The following is a 23,276-nucleotide window of genomic DNA, read 5'->3' on the forward strand; positions in this document are numbered from 1 at the left end:
TTTCTGCATTGTCACTTTTTTGTCTTAGACTAACGAGTAAGTAGTTTGTCTACAGCTGTTTGTTTGTTTATTCAAAGAATTTACTCTTCAATTTATCAGTCCTATAATGTGTTACCTTGTCCATTTTCTTCTGCTCTCATTAGGTTTGTTTTGTCGTGGTGGTGGGTTTTATGTATTTATTTGCTTATGTCTTTGAATTGAATATTTCATTGTCATTCTTAGTGATGTGGATATCTGAGGCTGTGGATTTTCTTATGGACATAGCTTTACCCAGATCTCTTCAATTTTGAATTGTAGGGCTTTCATTATCTAGACTTCTTATCATTTTAATCCAGATTTCTTTATGACCTAAGAGTTGTAAAAAAGGGAACTTTTAACTTACCAGGTAATGCAGGAGTATTTATTCTATCTTTGGTTGTTATTATGTTATGTCCAGTTTCACTGCTTTGCAATCAGAGAATATTTTAATGTTATCTCTGCCTTTTAGAATTCATTGAGGTGTTCTTTTCTTTTTTTTTTTTTTTTTTTCGGTACGCGGGCCTCTCAGCGTTGTGACCTCTCCCGGTGCAGAGCAGAGGCTCCGGACGCGCAGGCTCAGCGGCCATGGCTCACGGGCCCAGCCGTTCCACAGCATGTGGGATCTTCCCAGACCAGGGCACGAACCCGTGTCCCCTGCATCGGCAGGCGGACTCTCAACCACCGCGCCACCAGGGAAGCCCATTGAGGTGTTCTTAATACTTAACAGATGGGCAATGTCTATAAACATTCAGTAGGCATTTAAAACATGTGTTGTCAGGTTATAGAATCTGATCCATAGGATCAACTCTACTGATTATATTCTTCCAGTCCTCTACAAATCTCTACTTATTTTTTGGTCAACTTGACATTGATCTACTTGGGTTCACAGACATGAAATAAAGTCCTCTGCTGCTGGTGTTTCTCTCAGTTTACCCTTGAAACCCCTGGGGCTTGTTTTATGACTCTTAATGCTATGCTATTTGGTGCATAAAGATTTATGACTGTTATATTCTCACCGTAGTTTGAATTCTTTCTCATTATAAAGTGTCTCACCATTTTTTTTTTTAGTACTTTCTGACTTAAAAAACAACAACAACAAAAAAGCCTGTCTACAACTAGAATTGTGACCCCAGCTTTATTTTTGTTGGTATTTGCCTGTATGCCTTCTTACCTTTTACTTTTAAACCTTTCTGGATCATGTTCTTCAGTAGTCATCTCATGTATACAGCATGTAGTTGGGTTTAAGTTTTTGAACTAATATGGGAAACTTTTCCTTTCAATAGGAGAGTATATCACACTTACATTTATTGGCATAACAGATAGTCATAATCCAGTCATCTTATTATTTGTTATGTTTTCTGGAGGAAGTCTGTAAGCCCATGGAGCCCACAAAATTACATGAAGAATTTTGCATATATGTACATCCATAATGAGGGAGCCCATAGCTTCATCAGATTCTCAGTGGAATCACTGGCCCCAAGGTGGTTCAGAACCACTTTGTATGAAACACTCCCAATTCCTTCAACTGCTCCCATGACAGGAGATACAGACACCTTGTCATTCTGGAGTCTTCCTCTTGACCTACCTACTTTGTCCCTGGATTGTGAGTTCATTGAGGGCAAGAAGAGTTTCTGACAAATGCTGGGCTTCTATATATTACAGCATATTGGAAACACTTTGTTTTAGAGAGAAAATTCAAGACTCATGAGCCATCTGACTTGTCTGCCTCAGATTCCACTGAGGTGAACTTGCTTTCACTTACCCACAGGTTCTGTAACTGAACACAATAAAGCTTTCTTCATCCGTCCTCTCTATGAAGGTCACACAGGTGTGCTTTTCCCAGTGTCTCATGGCCTGCTTAAAAATGGCTCTCTGGCTTCCTGAAATGACAGGTCCATACCTTCCTTAGATGCTGGCTGACAACAAAGCATGTTCTAATGATCAAAAAAAGCTCATTTGGGTGACCCAGAATAAATATGAACTAGGACTAAGGATTTCCCTAGCTAAGAATACAATATAACTTTCCTGAATTACCAAAACGTTGAGAGTAGGAGTTTGTGAATTGGGGGAGAGGGTAAAAATAGATTTTTCAAAATGTCCCCAGCTTCCCAACTTTTCCTTTGTATTGAAAGTACTTTTCTAAATTTTAAAAAATGTTACTCAGGTTATTCAATTTGGCAATTTTAGGCTCTTGAAGTAAATCACCAGCACTGCATTCCACCCCTTCATTCTATTTTATACCTATAGGACGGTATTCCCATATGCTCTATAAATTCTATTTGCATGTACATTCATGCTACTTTTGCATTGGGGTTCAGTGTTTGCTGGGGGTTCCTTTTTTGTCAAATATAATAATCCTGTTGTATCATTCATTTTTTAACATCTTTATTGGAGTATATTGCTTTACAATGGTGTGTTAGTTTCTGCTGTATAACAAAGTGAATCAGCTATACATATACATATATCCCCATATCTCCTCCCTCTTATGTCTCCCTCCTACCCTCCCTTTCCCACCCCTCTAGGTGGACACAAAGCACCGAGTTGATCTCCCTGTGCTACGAGGCTGCTTCCCACTAGCTATCTATTTTACATTTGGTAGTGTATATATGTCCATGCCACTCTCTCACTTAGTCTTGCTGGGGGATCCTTGAGCCTAATTTTCTGCAAGTCCTTTGAAAACAGATGAATTTCATACTTCCTCTGAACCTTTCTTCATATTTCCCTGATTAGAAATTGGAAAAGCAATAAGTAAATTGGGAGCAAGAATAAAGTAGTTGTAAACTCTAGGCTGATAGTTTCATCTAGTCAATAAGTATTCTTTTCAAAATCTATCAATCTGAAATAAATACTACTACTGTATTTTGATTTTGCTAGAAGCAATGAGAAGGATCTAGAAAAATAGCTGTTTGGGAAGTACACAAGATGGTTGGAGATTGGGTCTGAATTCTAGAAACACTTTGTTGCAAAAAACAAACCAACGAACCATTGGGAGGCTCCCATCATAGTGTAGAAGATGCAGGTGTGGTGTCATAATGTCCCCCCAAAACATACATATAGAAGAAAGAGTAACTTAGCCATCCAAGTGTCAAGTGACGTCTTGACACTTTTAGTTAAAATTGTTTTTAGAGCAATTACTCACCAAAATGGCAATCCTACTAATAAAAAATATCTCTGTGTAAACAAAGTTCTCTATATAAAATTAGTTAATTTGGAAGATTATATAAATCTTTGGCCAGAAAAGCACACCAGGTCTGAAAGAACATGGTTAAGACACCAAGGAGCAAAAGTTAGTAGCTGATGACAATTCCCACATTTTAATTCTTTAGGAACACATCTCTCTCTCTCTTATTAGGGCTGAGGGCCCCTTGAGAGCAGGATGACATCTTAGTCATATTTTTATCACCAGCACCTAATTAAGGATCTGGCACTGGTGGCCCTGGGTTAATGCCATGGGAGTGCAACGGAACCAAGGGCATGGATGCTGTCAGGAAGGAGGGCGGGGACTCCACCAGGGTCACCCCCTGCATGAAGCCTCAGGGACCAGGTGACCACTTTTGAGGACATAGCACCAACAGAGACTGCAGTTTCCTCAGGTCGACAGCACTAGACCCTGTGGGGAAGAGGGAGCTTCAGCAGGGGGACTGCTATGGCTCCGGCGTCTGTTCCATCTCACCTAAGTCCTTCCTGGGAGGACTTTGCCCACCTAGGAAGACAAATCACCCAGCCCCAAACCAGGCCTCATTTGGAGCTACTGACCGGTGAAGTTCCCTCCAATGACATAGGGGATGACCCCTCCTGGCCATATCCTCTCTGTCCTTGAGGTTGTAGCTCTTCGGACCCGGGGAGAGAAGGTCTCAGCTCCAGCATGCAAGGTCCCAGGGCTCTGTGGAAGCATAGCATTCTCCTTGCCGTCTGCAAGAGAGTCATGATGCCATTTACTTTGTGTGGACATATATTTTCAGTTCTCTTGGGTATTTGCCAAAGAGTGGAATTGTTGGGGCATATAGTAATTCTATGTTTAACCTTTTAGAGGACTATCAGACTATTTTCCAAAGGAGCTGCATCATTTTACATTCCCACCAGCAAAGCATCAGGGTTCCAGTGTCTCCACATCCTCGTCAACACTTGTTATCATCAATCTTTTTGATTATAGCCATCCTAATGGGTGTGAAGCGGGTGGCATCTCATTGTGGTTCTGATTTACATTTCCCTAATGACTAATGGTGTTGAATGTCTCTTCGTGTGCTTACTAGTCATTCGTATATCTTCTTTGGAGAAATGTCTATTCAAATCTTTTGTCCATTTCTTAATTGTGTTGTTTTTTATTGTTGTTATAATTATTCTTTATATATTCTGGATACCAGACCCTTATCAGATATATGATCTGCAAATATTTTCTTCGATTCTATAGATTGTCTTTTCATTTTTATGATACTGTCCTTTGAAGCACAAAAGTTTTTAATTTTGATGAAGTCTAATCTATGCATTTTTTTGTTGGCTTTTTGTATCATATATAATAAATTACAGGCATACCTTGTTTAATTGTGCTTCACTTTATTGTGTGTTTTTTACAAATTGAAGGTTTTTGGCAACCCTGAATTGTCAGGTGATGGTTAACATTTTTTAGCAGTATTTTTAAATTAAGGTATGTACATTATTTTTTCAGACATAATGCTTTTGCACACTTAATAAACTACCGTATATTGTAAACATAACTTTTATATGCAGTGAGAAACCAAAAATTTGTGCAACTCACTTTATTGCCATATTCATTTTATTGCGGTAGTCTGGAACCGAACCTACAATATTTCTGAGGTGTACCTGTACAGCTTAATCCAAACTCATAATGATTTATATCTATGTTTAGTTCTATACTTTTTGCTCTTGTATTTAGCTCTTCAATCATTTTGAGTTAATTTTTGTATATGGTGTGAGGTAGGGGTCTAATTTCATTCTTTTTTTATGCAATATCCAGTTGTACTAGCATCGTTTGATGAAAAGACTAGTTTTTCCCCCATGGAATTGTCTTGGCACCTTTGTAACAAATCAATCGGCCATCCTTTTCTAGCTTCTTGAGTTGAATGTTTGGCACATTAATTTTCAATCTTTCTTACATTCTAATATTACCATTTTAATACTAAAATTTCTCTGAGTTCCTCTTTGCCTGCATCCCATCTTTTGACATGTACATTTCAATGTTAGACTTTGATATATTCTGTAAGTTCTATTTGGACTTTGTTCTTTGATCCTTGGATTATTTAGAGGTGTGATTTTTAATTTCTAAACATTTGTCTCTCTGTGTGTGTTATTGATGTCTAACATTGCTTTGTGTTCCAAGGACCTATTCTCCAAGGCACAGGTCAGCAAACGTTTTCTGTAAAAAGCCAGATAGTAAATATTTTAAGTTTTGTGGTTAATATATTCACTATTGCAACCACCCAACTCTGCTATTATAGTGTGAAAGCACCCGTAGACACTGTGTAAATGAATGGGTATGGCTGTGTTCCAATAACATTTTATTTGCAAAAACAGATGGCAGGCTGGATTTGGCCTTCTGGCCATGGATGGTGGCCCATGCTCCAAGGTATCAATTCTTTGTTGTTTTGAGCCTTGCTTTGTAGCCCACTACGTGATCGTTTTTATAAATATTCCTTATAACCTTGAAATAATGTGCGTCAGTTTCCAAAATTGATGGTTGAAGGGTGCTACATATGTTGTTCAAATATTCTGCTTACAAATGTTTTTGGCTCCTTAGTGTCTCTGCTACCGAGAAAAGTGTTTTAAACAACCTTGAGAACTAAGCCTGTGAACTGTCATCTTCTCCTTTATTTATTTTTTTTTTTCGGTACGCGGGCCTCTCACTGTTGTGGCCTCTCCCGTTGCGGAGCAACAGGCTCCGGACGCGCAGGCTCAGTGGCCATGGCTCACGGGCCCAGCCGCTCCGCGGCATGTGGGATCCTCCCACACCGGGGCACGAACCCGTGTCCCCTGCATCGGCAGGCGGACTCTCAACCACTGCGCCACCAGGGAAGCCCTCTCCTTTATTTTTAATTTTTCCTTCATATTGTTCAAGGCTATGCTGGTTAAACAAGACAAGTTAAGGATTGTTAAATGTTCCAGCTAAATTGCTTCTTTCATCATAAATACCTTCTTTATCTGTAATAATGTTCATCCATAATGAAGATTATTTTGACTGATATTAATATTGCTATGCCAGTTTTATTTTGATTAGTATTTGCCTCATATAACTTTTCTGCATCTACATATTTTCAATCTTTTTGTGTAATTATGTTTTGTTTTAAATGAGTCATTCAATAGGTGTTATTCTGTGAGCAATACATTTCCCACAAGAAACAATAAAACAAGTTTTGCAATGGTCATAATGTTGAGGTTCAATATTACTTTTTTACTGTATATGAAATAGTTTTTGTAAATTGAAAAATTTTTGAAATAATTGTAGATCTACATGAAGTTGCAAGAAATAATACTGAGAGACTTTGTATACCCTTTACTCTGTTTCCCCCAATAGAAATATTTCATGAAACTATAATACAGTATTACAACTGGGATATGGACATCTACTGATCTCATTCAGATTTCCCCACCATTACGTATACTTGTGTGTGTGTGTGTGTGTGTGTGTGTGTCTAGTTCTACACGGTTTTATAACATGTATAGGTTTGTGTACCTACCACCACATTCAAGATACTGAATAGTTCCATCACCATAAGGATCCCTCATATTGTCATTTTAAAATCACATCCACCTCCCTTCCCCTCCCTCCCAACCCATCCCTACACTCTCAACCACTAATCTGTTCTCCATTGCAAAAATGTTTTCATTTGAAGAATATTATTTAAATGGAATCCTACAATGTATAACCTTTGGGAATTGGCTTTTCTCACTCAGTGCAATTCCCTGGAGATTCATCCAAGTTGTTGCATGTATCAATAGGTTCCTTTTATTGTTGAGTAATACACAGTTTGTTTAACCATTTACCTGTTGAAGGACATCTGGGTTGTTTCCAGCTCTTACAAACAAACCTGTTATGAATATTCATGAACAGGTGTTTTTGTGAAGATTTTTATTTCTCTGAGATAAATACCCAATATGCTGGGTCATATAGTAATAGGGTTTATTTCTGGGTTCTCTAGTATGTTCCATTGATCAATGTGTTTATCTCTCTGGTAATATAACACTGTCTTATTACTGTAATTATATACAGTCAGCCCTCCATACCCCTGGGTTTAACATTGGAGAGTCAACCAACTGTGGATCAAAAGTATATTTTTAATTCCAGAGAGTTCCAAAAAGCAAAACTTGAATTTGCCATGCACCAGCAAATATGTAGTATTTACAATGCATTAGGTATTAAAAGTAATCTGGAGATGATTTGAAGTATATGGGAGGATGTGCATAGTTTATATGTAAATACTATGCCATTTTATGTAAGGTGCTTAAGCATCCACAGATTTTGGTATCCATGAAGGGTCCTGAAACCAATCCCCCAGGGATACTGAGGAAGGCCTGTAGTAAGCCTTAATATCAGGCAGAGTGATTACTCTCATTTTAGACTTCTTTTCCATTGTTTTAGCTATGTTTCCATATGAATTTTGTGTCTTTCCATATAAATTTTAGGGTAAGCTTATCTATGTCTACAAAAAAAAATGTTGAGATTTTAATGGGAACTACATTAAAACTACAGATCAATTTGGAGAGAAATGGCATCTTTATTATATTGAGTCTTCCTTCCAATCCATGGACATGGTATTTCTCTCCATTTCTGTAGGTCTTTATTTCTTTCACCAGCATTGTGTAATTTTCAGTACACAAATATTATACATGTTTTTTAAAGTGTATAAGTATTTCATTTTTGTTGAGTGATTATAAATGGTATTGTGTTTTTAATTTTGGTTTCTGCACATTAATTATTAGAAATATAAGCATTTTTCTGTGTTTTGGTCTTGTATTCTGCCATCTTCTTAAACTCACTAATTAGTTCTAGGAGTTGTTTGTTTGTGGTAGATTCCTTGAGATCTTCTACATAGACAAACATGTCATTTGGAAATCAGAACAGTTTTATTTCTTCCTTTCCAATTTGTATGCCTTTAATTTCTTTTTCTTGCCTTATTACAGTGTCTACAACTTCTAGAACTACTTTGGTTTTCTGTTTGTTTTTTTTGTTTGTTTTGTTTTTTTTTAATTTTTTTTTTTAGAATCATTCGTTATTTATTTTTGGCTGTGTTGGGTCTCTGTTTCTGTGCGAGGGCTTTCTCTAGTTGCGGCAAGCGGGGGCCACTCTTCATCGCGGTGCGCGGGCCTCTCACTGTCACGGCCTCTCTTGTTGTGGAGCACAGGCTCCAGACGCGCAGGCTCAGTAGTTGTGGCTCACAGGCCCAGTCGCTCTGCGGCATGTGGGATCCTCCCAGACCAGGGCTCGAACCCGTGTCCTCTGCACTGGCAGGCAGACTCTCAACCACTGCGCCACCAGGGAAGCCCTGTTTGTTTTTTTAACATCTTTATTGGAGTACAATTGCTCTAAAATGGTGTGTTAGTTTCTGCTTTATAACAAAGTGAATCAGCCATACATATACACATATCCCCATATCTCCTCCCTCTTGCTCTCCCTCCCACCCTCCCTATCCCACCCCTCTCAGTGGTCACGAAGCACTGAGCTGATCTCCCTGTGCTATGTGGCAGCTTCCCATTAGCTATCGATTTTACATTTGGTAGTGTATATATGTCCATGCCACTCTCTCACTTCGTCCCAGCTTACCCTTCCCCCTTCCCCGTGTCCTTAAGTCCATTCTCTACATCTGCATCTTTATTCCTGTCCTGTCCCTAGGTTCTTCAGAACCATTTTTTCTTTTTTTTAGTTTCCATATATATGTGTTAGCACATGGTATTTGTTTCTCTCTTTCTGACTTACTTCACTCTATATGACAGACTCTAGGTCCATCCACCTCACTACAAATAAGTCAATTTCATTTTTTATGGCTTAGTAATATTCCATTGTATGTATGTGCCACATCTTCTTTATCCATTCATCAGTCGATGGTCAACTTAGGTTTCTTCCATGTCCTGGCTATTATAAATCGTGCTGCAATGAACATCGTGGTACATGTCTTTTTGAATTATGGTTTTCTCAGGGTATATGCCCAGTAGTGGGATTGCTGGGTCATATGGTACTTCTATTTTTAGTTTTTTAAGGAACCTCCATACTGTTCTCCATAGTGGCTGTATCAATTTACATTCCCACCAACAGTGCAAGAGGACTGTGATTACCTCCGAAGCCCAAGCCTCAGCTCCCAGCCCCCCCAACCCCCGCCCCGGAAGGTGAGCAGACAAGCCTCTCGGGCTGGTGAGTGCTGGTCTGCACCAATCCTCTGTGTGGGAATCTCTCCACTTTGCCCTCCGCACCCCTGTGGCTGCGCTGTCCTCCATGGCTCCAGAGCTTCCCCTCTCCGCCACCCGCAGTCTCTGCCCATGAAGGGGCTTCCTAGTGTGTGGAAACCTTTCCTCCTTCACAGCTCCCTCCCACTGGTACAGGTCCCATTCCTATTCTTTTGTATCTCTTTTTTCTTTTTTTCTTTTGCCCTACCCAGGCACGTGGGGAGTTTATTGCCTTTTGGGAGGTCTGAGGTCCTCTGCAGCATTCAGTAGGTGTTCTGCAGGAGTTGTTCCACATGTAGGTGTATTTCTGATGTATTTGTGGGGAGGAAGGTGATCTCCATGTCTTACTCTTCCGCCATCTTGAAGCTCCTCCCCCTCAGATCTATTTTATATTTCAATAATTCTCTCTTCAGTTGTGTTCAATATACTATTTATCCCATTCCAGTTTCAATAAATACAGTTATCATTACCAAAAGCCCTATTTAGTGGCTTCTAAATTGATCTGTTCTTTTTTTCCCACACAATAGTTTCAAATTCTCCCATTGGCTCTTTAGTCATTTTATGTATACCTATTTAATCTCACACAGATTGTTCTATTATTTCTGCATCTTGGGGTACTAATTCTCCAAGTTATTGTCTCTGTTGATTATCCTTCATGGATTAACTTTTTGTGTTTCTAATGTTTTTAGTTAAAGTTCATTTTGTGGGGGAGGGTTATTCCTTTCTGCAAGAGTCTCATATGCCCTCAGCAATGAATGTGACCCTGATTTTCATTTTTTCAGGGCTCTTGGGATTCTATGGTTCCTAGATCAATTTTTATGTTAATTTCTAAGTTTATGGTTTCCATACATTGGAAATGAAATTTGAGAACTTATACCTGTCTCAGGAACAGGCTTTGGGATTCAGTTTCTCATAGAAGATATGTTTTTACCCCCACTTAGAACCTAGGAAAGATAGCAAGATTTCTTGCCCCTTCTTTCAGCCACCGGACAGAGTTTTTCTAGTCTTTTTTTTTCTTTCTTTCTTTTTTTTTCTTTCTTCTTTCTTTCTCTCTCTCTCTCTCTCTTTTTCTTTCTTTCTTTCTTTTTTAATGATTAGGAAGCTCTCTGAAGGAGTTCATTTTATGCAAGATCTCAGTCTCCACTTCCTGTCTCACATGGGACCAAGGCCACAAATCCTGAACCTATATAGCTGTTACATGGGCATAAAAAAACCACCAGCCCTCAGTACCCCAAATCCTGGCCCAGTCTCAGTGCCCTCTGCACACTTTTGCCACCATCTGAAGCTTAGTTTCATGGGTTTATGTTCCCTGTTCTTTTCTGATAATGACAATTTCCCTATCTTTTCTTTGAGCTTGACTCTGTATTTTTAATTTGGAGTAAGAGGAAGGTTATATTTTTTTCCAGTAGTTCTATGTTTGTAAAAGGGGTCCCTGCCAGTTCAGTTGCCAGAACAAGAAAGTTGGCATATAACACATTTTTAAGCTTGAACATAATTGTTTTACTGCTAGAATTTCTAGATCAAAAGTCACACACATGCAGCTCTTGGGATAAACCCAACCCACAGATGTGTTTTGTTTGGCCTGGATGCTTTTGGCCTACACTTTGGGTTTTTGTTTTGTTTTGTTTAAAAACAAAGTTGGCTTCTCATTTGAGAAGCCAACTTTTAAAAATCAAGGAATTTCACATAAAAATCCAGATTTTCTAGTTTTTCTTTAAAAATGGAAAGATCTGGCAACAGTGGGCCCATCTTCCATCATTTACAACCCATAGCAGTTAAGTAGCACCTGCTCTCTACAGTCAGGGTACACGTTTTCCTGGTTGCTAGAATCTACCTCCCACTCCTCAGGGTCCCATCCAGGCATTTCACCCATTGACATTACCTGCTTGGTCTCTACAGATATTCTAACTTGCTCTCCCAGCCCAGGACTACAAATTGCATCCAGATTTCAAATGTGAGTTGCCCCAGTAGACTGGAAGCTCCATGGGGGCAGGGACTGTGGTTGGCTCATTCACCACTCTATTCATACCCAGCACAGTGTCTGGCTGGTGGTAAGCATTCGGTGCTCTTGGATTTTGAATCAATTAGTTAAAGAATGGATGAGTTATTCTAAAAATAAACAACCCAACAGTCCAAACAATTCTGCGGCAGAAACCTCTCCAAAATGTTGGCAGCCCTGAAGTCCTTAATGTTTAAATCCTGAGTATCCTGTCTTAAGTAATCACAGGCAGTGATGTAGCAAGTGGAAGTTTGTTATTTCCCATACGGTTTTCAACAAGTCTCTTAATTTTCCTCCGCCGCCAACTCTCCTTTGGAGAATGGGCAAAAATATCAATACTTCTCTATCTGAGGGACTAACACTAAGAAATCCAATGTTTCTCAGAGAAGCTGTGCTATATATACATGTGACCCAGTAATGTTAGGGCCTGGTGCAGCCGAGTCAGCATGGGAAAATCTTAAGTGCACCTGGAGAGAGACTGGGGTGTAATTTCCAGAGATGGGTTATTGAATGACAGCTTCCCCCTCGGTCCAGTGAGAAATTTAATTTGCTGAGGACGCAACACAGGAAGCATTTGCCGATTAAAAACATGTCTAAACAGATGTTCTGCTTAGCCTGGAAGAAGGATCTTAATGCAACTGTCATTATTGGATTTTCTTGGATTACTACTATCTGGAATTGGAGTCCAAATAGAAGGATGTAATTATTTATTATGGTCCAAGAGGCCTGCATCTGAAGAGGAGCAAATGCAGAGGAGGACTCCCTTCAGGGGTGTCTGAAGGGATTTAACATGCTGGGGGCGGGGTGGGCTGGGGGATAAAGTCCATTTAAATTCTCTGACTCTGGGAGTGTACCCTATCCTCTCTGAAAATCTGCCATAGTTATTTGATGTTCCGTTTCCAGCTGAAGGCACAGCCGTATTATAAACGGCACAGCCTCCTCAAGCAAGGAACTGCGGATTTTCGATTAGTCAACCAGTCCCTCCTACACTGGAAGTAAACACCCTGACTAGTCCCGCCATCTGCATAACCCTCACCCCACGGGTGATGGGCAAATTCGCACCTTGCCTGTGGCGATCTTGAAAGGCTCAGTAAAGGGGCAGACTGTGGATTATTCGGCACGATGGTTCCCAAACCTGGCTGCACATTGGATTCAATCAGGAAGCTTTTAAAAAATTCTGGTGTCCGCCCCCCTGCCCTGAGATTGGGACTCAATTGGCCTAGAGGACTGTCAAGGCATCTGTGCTTTTTCAGGCTCCCCAGGTGATTCGGATGCATAAGGAAGTCTGAGAACCACTGATGTAGCCCAAAGATTAAGAGCAAGAGATTCAGGGTCAGGGGGACTTAGGCTCAAGGTAAATGCTGCCATTCACTACCTGTGTGGCTCTAGACGAGCCACTGTCCCCTGAGATCTCCTTCCTGCTGCATGGTGGTGTCATGGGCATGGAACCAGGCAATGAACATCAAACGTCTGCTGTGTAAGGGCTCCACGAGAGCTGCAGTTATCACCATGACATCTGCATTTGGGGACAGGCTAGAAAGAATGCCTAAAGTCAGGTTCAATGGTTACACCCAGATATGCTGACATAAGTGACATTCAGGGGTTCAGGTGAGGCTCTGTGCCCAAGTTTGAGGGATCCCTGCTCTCTGGTGCAACCTGATTCCATTATTATTTGCTGCAGCACAGAGCCCTTAGGGACTGCTACAGAAAGTGAAAGGTCCATTCTCTTTTATGAATATGGTTCTGGAAATCAGGCTTTACCAAAATAGTCGCAGCTTCATTTGAGGAACAGTTACACACTCCATTTCATTAATCCCATTATCGGCCCCGAAATGCATGCTGAGCTCTCATCTCCAGGGTAGGAAGGCTCCTCAGACCAGTCTGCCAAGGGGTGCCGAGTGAGCAATTCCCCAAGCCCCCCAGACCTCCCCAAAGCTGGAAGCACAAATCCCCGCCATCAGGGCTGAGGGGGGCAACATAATGCCAGGAAATACACCTGGTCCTGCAGCCAGCCGACCAGGGGCTTCCCTCAGATCCTTTCTCCTGCTTAGGCGGTCCCTTTTTCTGGGGGTGGTGGAAGCGGGGTGGGTTCTGATTAAAGGGGAATCTGAGATTGGCACAACTTGCCTTATCTTTAATTCAAACAAAAACAAGAGGCACCCAGGCTGGCACCTGACAGTGTCCTGGAGGGACAGATGGGAAGGCTGGGGGAACAAGCTAGAAGGGATGGCCTTCACCTCACCTTGGGGGTCTCCTTCCTCCTCAGGCTCACCCTGGATGCTTAAAGACCTGCTCGTCTGCTGCTGTAATACAGAGTGAAGGGACTGGCCTAACCTTGACATTATCCTCTTGAAACACACCAGGATCGTTTGAGGGGCTGCAGACTATGGATGTAGCCAGCTGCAGGGGTGTGCAGCATGGGTGGGGCAGTGCTGTCATCATCCTCCTTAAGACACCCAAGAAGATCTCTCGTCACAGTGTGAGCACCGTGTACAACCCAACCAGAGGCAGAATTGTAATGGGCTGCGGGAGCGTTGTTCCTTCCTGTCTTCCGTAATGGCGTTTCTGTGCAGCTGTTAAACAGCTGTGAAATCCCAGTCCAGAGGTGGACGATGCACTTTCCGTGCTGGATAATCTAATTCTTGGAGGTGAAGGTGGAGAGAGAGAAGGGGAAGAGCTACACTCATTGGGTACCTTTTAAGTTCCAGACACATGGCGATGCGCTTTGCATAAATATTGTTTCTAATTCTCTCCAAACCTTAGATGAAGAGCTGGATAACTTATCCAAGGTTGTGACTACTAAGTGGCTTGCTGGGATGCAAACCCAAGTGTGTCTGACTGTTCAAGTTTATTTGGTTGGGTCATATGACACCCAAAAGAACAGTAAATCTTAATATTAAAAATTCTGACGGTAGCTATTGCTGGTGAGCAGGAAAGATGCAGGGAGGGAAGGCAGTAGATGGTCTCCAAATATGGCCACAGCTCTCATCCCTGTAAGTTCATGCCACTTCTCACATTAAGGGGTGGAATCTATTTTCTTTTCCTTGAAGCTGAGCTGGCCCTTTGGCTTGTTTTGACCAATAGAATGTGGCAGAAGTAGCATTCAGAGTCCATGCCTTAAGTGGACTGGTGGCTTCTGTCTCCTCTCTCTGGCAAGCCAGCCACCATGCTATAAAAAATCCTTAGACAACTAAATGGTGAAGGTCCACGTGGAAAGACAGCATGTGGAGGCACAGTGAGGCACCAAACATGTGACTAAAGCTTTTTTGGGCCCTCTCGGCCCAGCCCAGCTGCTAGATGAATGTAATCAAGTGAGTGACCCCAGCTGACGTCAGCCAAAGACCCACCCCCGAAAGCCCAGTCAATGCACAGAATCATGAGACAAACAGATCACAGTTTGAAGTCACTAAGTTTGGGGGTGGTTTTCACGCCATAAAAAATCCCTTAAATCGTGAAGGAAAAATTAGGTGTGGCGTCTACATCACTGAAGGGTAACGGCAAATCCTTCTGGTTTCATCCTTACACCCTGTGTCCATTTTCACCACTAAGTGCTGGTCATCTGCGGCCAAAATGAAGTGATACGGATTTTACCAGGTGACTGGGAGCCTGAAAACGCCTAAGTCAAAATACCTTTGAGAAAGCAAAGCAGAAAAATACAGATTTTAAAGGGGCCCTGCGCACGGTCCCAGCAATACTTGGTGTGACTTAAAATCAGATGCACGTTTGTCAAATGGTGGTGGTGGGGATTGTGAGTGGAAGAGTCTGCCTCTCTCTAAAGGAGATCAGACTGCTAAGAGGGGATCAGCAAGCCAACAGGAAAATGGGCCAAGGACAGGAAGAAGCGAGTCACAGAAGTGCACCCCCAGATCACTGACAAAGGTAGGAAAAGACGCTGAAAGTCACCAGGAGTCAGAGAAACACAAATTAACTAATAATAAGCTATCGTTTCCATTATTAAAAACACTGATAATACCTAGTGCCAGGGAGGACATGGTGAAAGGAGCACACTTACACCTTTTGAAATGCATTTTAGCAACATCTATTTAAAACATACTAAGTGTGTAAGGATCTATATTCGGGTATTTTACTGCAACATTGTTTATGATGGCAAAAACTTGAAGTTACTATTAACTGATAAAAGAAGGATTGAATAAATTATGGTCCATTCATACCAGGAATATTTTGCAACTATTCAAAAGAATAAATTGAAGTTATACAAGTGTCTTGGAGGGGTTTTCCATGAGGTACTGATGAGTGAGAAAAGCATAATGCATAAAAAACACGTATCAAATATGATCCCTTTTTTAAAAAAAGGACAAAACATATCTGTATATATGTTTATGTGTTTATATGTATGTTTATATATGCATATGTATACATCTCTGCATCAGTGTATATGTGAATATATGTGCATGGAGAAAAATACGAAAGGGTGAAAACAAAGTTATTAGCATGCATTACCTGGGGAAGAGTAGAGGGGTAACATGTGGAAAAAAGAAGTGAAGGAGGTAGCCAAATTAAAGGGGAAAAAAAAAACACAACACTAAGAAAAGTATATGATGATATCATCACATTTGTACATTACTGTGAAGTTATATATATATTGTGTGTGTAAAATATAAAATAACATTAAAGAAAGAACATAAAATGAAGTGAATAATGGTTTGTACTTCACCTCTACAGAAGCATCCCTGAAACACAGGATTCTGGCATTTAAAAATGATTCATTTTGCTCTGAGTTAATTTTATGTATCAATAGAAGGAATGCCCTTGTCGGCAACAAGCCCTGATTTCTGCAGGATGCAGGCCAGACAGAAGCCCAGCAGCCCTTCTCCTCCAGCACAGCTTCTGAACAGGAAAACCTTCTCTAAAACCGAGATGCTTCCAGTGAGGCGCCTCCCATAATCTCCAGGCTAGAATCTCTGAGAGCGCACGCGTGTCTGGGCGCTGGTGTGCAGACAGGCAGAGGTGGTACCTCCAGGCAGGCCCCTGCCACAGACAGCCCCCCCCGCCGCAACTGTTCACGGGGTCTCTAGTCTACACCTGCCTCCCAGTCCCCACCCCAGCTTTAGTTCCCTTTCTTGCTTTCCAGGCCCACTCATTCTGTCAGACCCCTAGTTCCCAAAGCCTCGTCATCCCTCCTCTCCATCCTCAGGGCCTTCAGCTCGCCAGCCAAGGGCTAGAGAGAAAAATCACGCCCAGAGTCTAACTGGAGGCCATCCAGTCCCCGAGCAACCAAATACCACCCTTATACCTTTCTCTGGCAGACGGCCCACCCCACTCAACAAAAGGCCTCACTGCCCCCTCATTTACAGACTTCACTGCCTCTAGTTGACTAAGATTGAAAGTAAAAGGTACAATAAAAGGTTCCCAAAGCCAGGATCAGGGATGGGGGAGGGAAATGGGTGAGACTGGAACTAGACAGTGGTGATGGTGGTACAGCACTGTATATGTGCTTAATGCCCCGAAATGGCACACATTAAAATGGTTAAAATGGTAAATTCTAGGTTATGTGAAATTTACAACAACTGAAAAGCAAAGAGTACCCCAAGGCCTGGTGGGGCCTCACATTACCCTCTCTAGCTTCCTCACTGCTGGTATTCGTGGCTGTAGCATTCGACCAGCTCTCAGATGGCTGCTCTCCAAGCCCACCTAAAGGAACAAAGAAGAAAAGAAACGTGAGGACGCACCAGCCTTCTTTGCACCAGCACCATGAGATGAGGGAACAAACCTGGTCACCTGGGGGATGCTCAGAATCGCCAGTGGGTCAGTAAAGATCTGTTTAACAAAGGATGACTGGGCCCGTACTCGATGCTCAGGCCAAAAAGAACTTGCTTTCTTATAACCATGAACATAGTTCAGAAATTATAAATGTAGCCTCTCCTCTATCAGTTCAAGGGCACTTGGAGTGAAACATATAAAGTTAACAGGCGAATCCCAAAGTCAGCTTCCTAACCCCCAACTCCCTGAGAAAGCCCAACGCAAACCGGACACTCTCTGGTTCTGGAGTCCCCCGCACGGGATGCAGGGAGACGTCACCAGTGCCACTCCTAAATATGTGATGTGACAGTTGCTGCTGCCTTGGCTTATACTGGCATCCTGGTTTCCTCTTTGGGGTGTGAGTCTCCTTTTAGAAATTGCTCTGCTTACTTTATAAATCAGACTCTGCCGACACTGCCTCAGTCAAGGGCAGTGATGCACGTACTCGTTTGCTAGTATCGTCATCTAGAAACCAGGTTCACATCTGTCCCCACCAGGAAGATGGTCTGTCACCATCTATTATTAGACCTACTGTGAACCAGGTACAGTCCAGGGCAGCAGGGATTCAGCAGTGAACAGGACAGACAGTGCCTAAGTTCCAAATGGGCGGTTGGACAGTAAATGGTAGGTAAGAAAATAAAGGAATAAGATGACTGCAGGTTCAGAAAATGCTCTGAAGATCAAATGCAGTATGTGGTAACGTGGCCTGGAGCAGCTGCTTAGAAAGCGGTCAGAGAAGGCCCTTTAGGGAGGTGACATTTGGGTTGAGACTTGGAAGACAAGAAGGAGCCAGCCACACAGAGATCCGGGCCAGCGGGTCCCAGCTGAAGGAGGATCAGGAAAGAATCTGGATCGGAAATGAGCTTGCCATGTGGAGGGGCTGACCGTGGTGGAGAGAGGGAGGCTGGTTCCTCAGGGATATTAAGAATATAGTTGGAGGCACAGCAACAGGAGAGGCTGATGGCTTAGATATGAGGAACTGAGAGGGGTCCCGAATGATGCCTACATTTGGCAGTTGAGCAGCTGGGTGGGTTGGGACACCAGGGAGCAGATGTGAGGACAAAGCCTGTGTCCAGGAGAGACTATCATACATGTGAAACCACACCAAAGCACCTACAGGACAATCTACTTGTGCAAAATATTTCTTGCATTTGTTTAGAAATCTGCAGCTTACAAAAGCAGTTTCCCCATCTCCCCTTGGACCTTGATGAAAACACTCTGTAGCAGAAGTGTAACCCCATTTTACAGAGGAGAAAACTGAGATACAAAATGATCAGCCCAGGGTTGCCAGCCCGTAAGGGAAGCTGAGGGCTCAGGACAGTCTCCTGGTCAGAAGCCCGATGATATTTCCTGTGCTCCATAGGTCACAGGCTTCCAGAGCTGCTCAAGGAAGGGTCCCAATGCCCTGGCCCCTGACAACCACAGAAGACAGCCCTGTGGTCCTGCATCCCAACTCCTGACATGCAGACCACTTCTCTCCCTCTGGTGACTGACACTGGCGGTGGACCAGGCGCGCGCAGATATTTTTACATGCCTTCATCCTGCTCGTCCGCTGCCTTTCTGGCCAAGTCAGAATCCACTAACACACTCCCTGCAGCTGCCGGGGCGTTCGCTGCCAGCTCCCAGCCCTCTGGGTATTCTTCCAGTTGCGATATCATTTCCTCTCGGGCTAAAGGTCAGGGGAAATCCTGATGGTATGAAAATCACTGGCCAGCAGAGGAATGTGCCCTGTGCAGACTGAAGGAGAGCCTGAGGCCAAGGCTCCTGGACTAGCTTAGTCTTCACTCCCTGTGTAACTGAGGATGAGACCTTGGGTGTTAGTACTTTTCATCTGTCAAATGGGCTGTTCCAAGTTCCGAATGAGGTAATGGTTTGTTTAGGCATTTGCTCATTCAGCAAATGTTCATCCGACACCTGCTGCGTGCCAGATGCTGTTTCTGCTGCTCAGGATATGACACTGAACAAACTCTACCCTGACCTCATGGAAATTATATTCTGGTGGAGGGTAGAGGAGAAAATGGTAAACAAACAGGTGACTAAATATATAAGTCGGCTGTTGACAAGCGCTATGAAGAAAATAAATAAGGGTGAGGGGAACAGTGAATGCTAGGGGTGAAGGATTGCCATTTCATACAAGGCAGAAAAGCAGAAGTCTGAAGAAAGTGAGGGAGAGGGTCTGCAGATATCTGGGGAAGAGCATTCCAACTGAGGGGACAGCAGGTGCAAAGGCCCTGGGGTGGGAATGTGCTTGACAGTAGGGAGGTGGGTATGACTGGAATGGAATGAGCCAGGGAAAGAATAATAGGTGATGAGGTCAGTGAGCAGTGGAGGGTCTGGGGGGGTCAGCTCCTGGGGGAACTTGCAGGCCATTTTCAGGATTTTGGCTTTTATTCTGAGAGATCTAGACGGGAGCCAGAGGACATGAAAGGGTTTTGTGACTCCACTGGCTCTGAATATGATCAGGGTTATTAAGTAGCGAACAGGAGGGGAACACAGGAGCTGGGATTTGAAAGGAGGTTCTGCAAAGCACCAGCCCATCATGGAGGGTTGGAAAGTTTAGACCTGCTTGGCTCCTACAAAAAAAAAAAAAAAAAAAACTAGTAAGGGTACCTGAGCACAGCCTGGTTCAAGGTTAGCTGGAGGCTGTGGCTGAGGGAGCGATGGCTGGGAGAGATTGATATTCAGCTTTGCAGCAGGCAGAGGAGGTGGGGGGATGAGGACTTCTGATTCCCTTGGCCCCCTGGCCCTTGGGGTTACAATGGGAGCAAAGCTCTGGAGCTGGGGGGAGACCAGGGGCCCCCTAGCAGATGGAGGTGGGGAAAGAATCAGTGTTTACTATGTGCCAATTACGGTGCTGACCATGTGCTAGGAACAGTGCTAAATGCAGAGTTCTGTAATTCTAGCCTCGTGAAGACTCAGTGACAAAAGAGCCACAAACATCCTCATCTCACAGATGTGGAAACAAGGTTCCAAGAGGTGAAGTGACTTGCCTGTCCTGAAGGTACAGAGATGGTTAGTAATGGAGAAGCTGGAGGTGGGTCCTGGCGGACCTCCCCAGATCTGTGCTCCTTCCCTCAGCCTCAGACCCAGAAAGAACAGGAGAACAAGTGGGATGTCTGGGGGGGCGGGGTGGCTGCCTATCCCCAAGGGAAAGTCACTGATGAGACTGGGGTCACAGCAATTAAGAACACACATCCCTTCTCTGTCACCCTTACCAGCAAGAGACTGGCAGCTCTTGTCATTTCTCCAAAGGGCAGCAAATCGCATGCTTCTAGTACAGTCGAGCCTGGGATCTACCTGGAGTGAATGTAATTTGGCCAATCCCCTGATGAAAACACTCCCAAGGTTTCCCACTGCCCTCGGGATGAATTCTAAGCCCTAACATGACCCATGAGGCCCACCCCTGTGATATGGCCCTGCTGGCCTCCTCCAGCCGGTACCTCAGGGCTTCCTGCTACTCCCCCACTCCCACTCTGTGCTCAGCCACCTAAGCTCCTCACGGTCCTCTTGGATTTCCATTCTCCTCTTGTTGATGCGCCTTCCTCTGCCACACCCACCTCTTCATCTGGCCAAATCCTACTGGACCTGCAAGGCTCAGCTTGAACACCACTTCCTCTGGGAAGCCCCATTGCTCCTCTTGGGCTAGAAGCCCCCTCCTCTGTGTTACCAGCACCCTGGGCCTTTTCACATCCCTTGCCGCAAGTAATTGGGATCTCCTGTCTACTCAGCTGATCCCCTAGGTTAGTTTTTAGCATCCTGAAGAAAGGGACCTTGTCTTGTCCAACAGTAAACACTCAGCACATGCGCCTGGCACATAGCAGACAATAAAATATGTGATTGATGGATGAACAGATGGATAGGTAGATGGATGAGTCAGGTAGACAGTGCTTACAGAGAAAACCCACTCATTTCTAACTCATCATCACTGACAGAGAAGTTTGTCTTTTTCAGCTTATGGAGGGAGGGAAGTAGATATTCTTGGAACAATGGCTTTCAACCTTCGCTGCACTTCGGGATCATCTTGAGAAGCTTTTTAGAAAAGTACTGAGGCCTGCATCCCACCCCCGGAGGTTCTTATTTGATTGGCCTGGGCCTTGGGATTTCAAAAAGCTCCCCAGGTGATTCTAAGGTGCAGCCGAACTTGAGATTCTCTACTTAGAGAACCCTGTAAGAGGTAGCCTCAACTCACGATGTTTTCTTAAAACTAACCTCCTTCCTCCCCAGCTCACCAGGAATGGAAGATGTGGAGCTGAAGACAGACATCAAGTACTAAGAAAAGTCATTTCTCACATCTAAATCAATGGAATGTGTTGCTCCATTTCAGTAAAAGCAAGCAAATAAGACAGGTGTGACTGTGGCTATAACTGCAGCCATAAGCACACAGAACAAGGAAGAGAGAAATATAGTCTGATGCAGACAAAGATTGGGGGCAATGGGGGCAGGGAGTATTCAGGGTGTAGGGATATCTTTTTCCTTGGGTGTAACTGCAAGACAAAAAATATTTGAAAAAATACATATATATGCCCATATTTGATCTTTGGTTAATTACCTCTTCAGTGAGAGGCTATGCAAAGACCCTGTAGATTTCATTAGTCACAGGGGCTTATTCAAACGTCTCCTTTGCATAAGAAACCCAGGCTTACAGCTGGTCTCTGGGAAAGAATGCCATCCAGGCCTTGAAAAGAGAGCTCCAGGCCTGTTCATGCAGAGGTCAGCAGCCCGTGATGCATGGGGCCAGGCTGAAATGTTTCTATCCAGCATTTGCAATTCAATCCCACAGTTTCCTTTATGGAACAATTCACTAAATTCAGAGTTGTTCTTTTTTCTAATTCACCATATAATTCACCTCCCAAGTTCAATTAAGAAGCAATCTGTTAGCAACTTTGGGAGCAAGCTGCTTTTCTTTGGGAAAGCCCAATTTTCTTCCGCTCCCAACAAAAAGTGGCTTAATTATATGCATCATATGAGACATTGATGTACACACAACGCCCCTCTACATAATTAATGAAATATTAACTATATACATCCAAAGACGTCTAGGTAGAAAGGGATGGGCTTTTCCAAAGCCCGAAAAGACAGCCTTGGATCAATATTGTTCATTTGAATATATGATAATTCATAGTGACTATGAATTAATATTCATGAATATGATAATTGATAAACAAAACCTTATAGTAATTATTCCTTCTGTCTCATTCTTAGAGCCTAACGTTACTTGGCCCTCAGTTTTCTTTTTTTTTTAATTTATTTATTTATGTATTTATTTTTAGCTGCATTGGGTCTTTGTTGCCGTGCACGGGCGCTCTCTCATTGCGGTGGCTTCTCTTGTTGCAGAGCACGGGCTCTAGGCGCGTGGGCTTCAGTAGTTGTGGCACACAGGCTCAGTAGTTGTGGCTCGCGGGCTCTAGAGCGCAGGCTCAGTAGTTGTGGCGCACGGGCTTAGTTGCTCCATGGCATGTGGAATCTTCCTGGACGAGGGCTTGAACCCGTGTCCCCTGCATTGGCAGGCGGATTCTTAACCACTGCGCCACCAGGGAAGCCTGGCTCTTGGTTTTCTTAAACGCAAAAATAACTGCCATTTTTAAATGCTGATTATTTGCAGGTACTCACATATGTTATCCTGTATTTCATCCTCAAACTAATCCTCTGAGGTGGGTATCAGTGCCACTTTACACACAGTGTAACTGAGGCTTAGAGCACTTAAGATATCACTGTGGACACACAGCCATTGGGTGGAGAGGTCAGTCTAGTGTCAAAGCCTTTAAGATAACACAAGTAACCCTGCCAGGACACCCTCAGCTCTCACATTTACTGACTTTTTAATACCTGTATTTACAGCTCCGTCCCATCAGAGGTAAATCTAGCATAAAACTGCTTTGCTTTACTCTAAGAAAAATTTAAAAATAATCTCTAGCACAAGAGCTTAAAAGTCACTTTATTGCCAGTCCATTCATTCAATGAATACTGATTGAGTGTCTGCTTTGGGCAGCACGGTGCTGGGTTCCTGAAGGCGGAGACAGGCAGGGTCTATCTTCATGGTGCCTTCATGGTGCTAGTGGAGGGAAGAAAATCAACACTAAACAATGAGATCCTGGGACTTCCCTGG

At 43.2% G+C, this 23,276-nt stretch overlaps 1 protein-coding gene across 1 annotated transcript in view; it reads right to left on the reverse strand.

Annotated features, from left to right (window-relative positions):
• Positions 1-23,276, reverse strand: part of TLL2 (tolloid like 2) — a 128,215-nt gene that overhangs the window by 49,034 nt on the left and 55,905 nt on the right. The window contains exons 3-5 of the mRNA XM_024734994.1: positions 16,985-17,062; positions 3,775-3,930; positions 1,781-1,898 (exon numbers count right to left, since the gene is read on the reverse strand). Of these exons, the coding sequence (XP_024590762.1) occupies positions 1,781-1,898; positions 3,775-3,930; positions 16,985-17,062 (352 nt within the window). The remainder of the gene's footprint in view (positions 1-1,780; positions 1,899-3,774; positions 3,931-16,984; positions 17,063-23,276) is intronic.

This window comes from Neophocaena asiaeorientalis, unplaced genomic scaffold (genome assembly GCF_003031525.2).
Source record: "Neophocaena asiaeorientalis asiaeorientalis breed wild unplaced genomic scaffold, Neophocaena_asiaeorientalis_V1.1 scaffold240, whole genome shotgun sequence".
NCBI classification, from domain to species: Eukaryota; Metazoa; Chordata; class Mammalia; order Artiodactyla; family Phocoenidae; genus Neophocaena; species Neophocaena asiaeorientalis.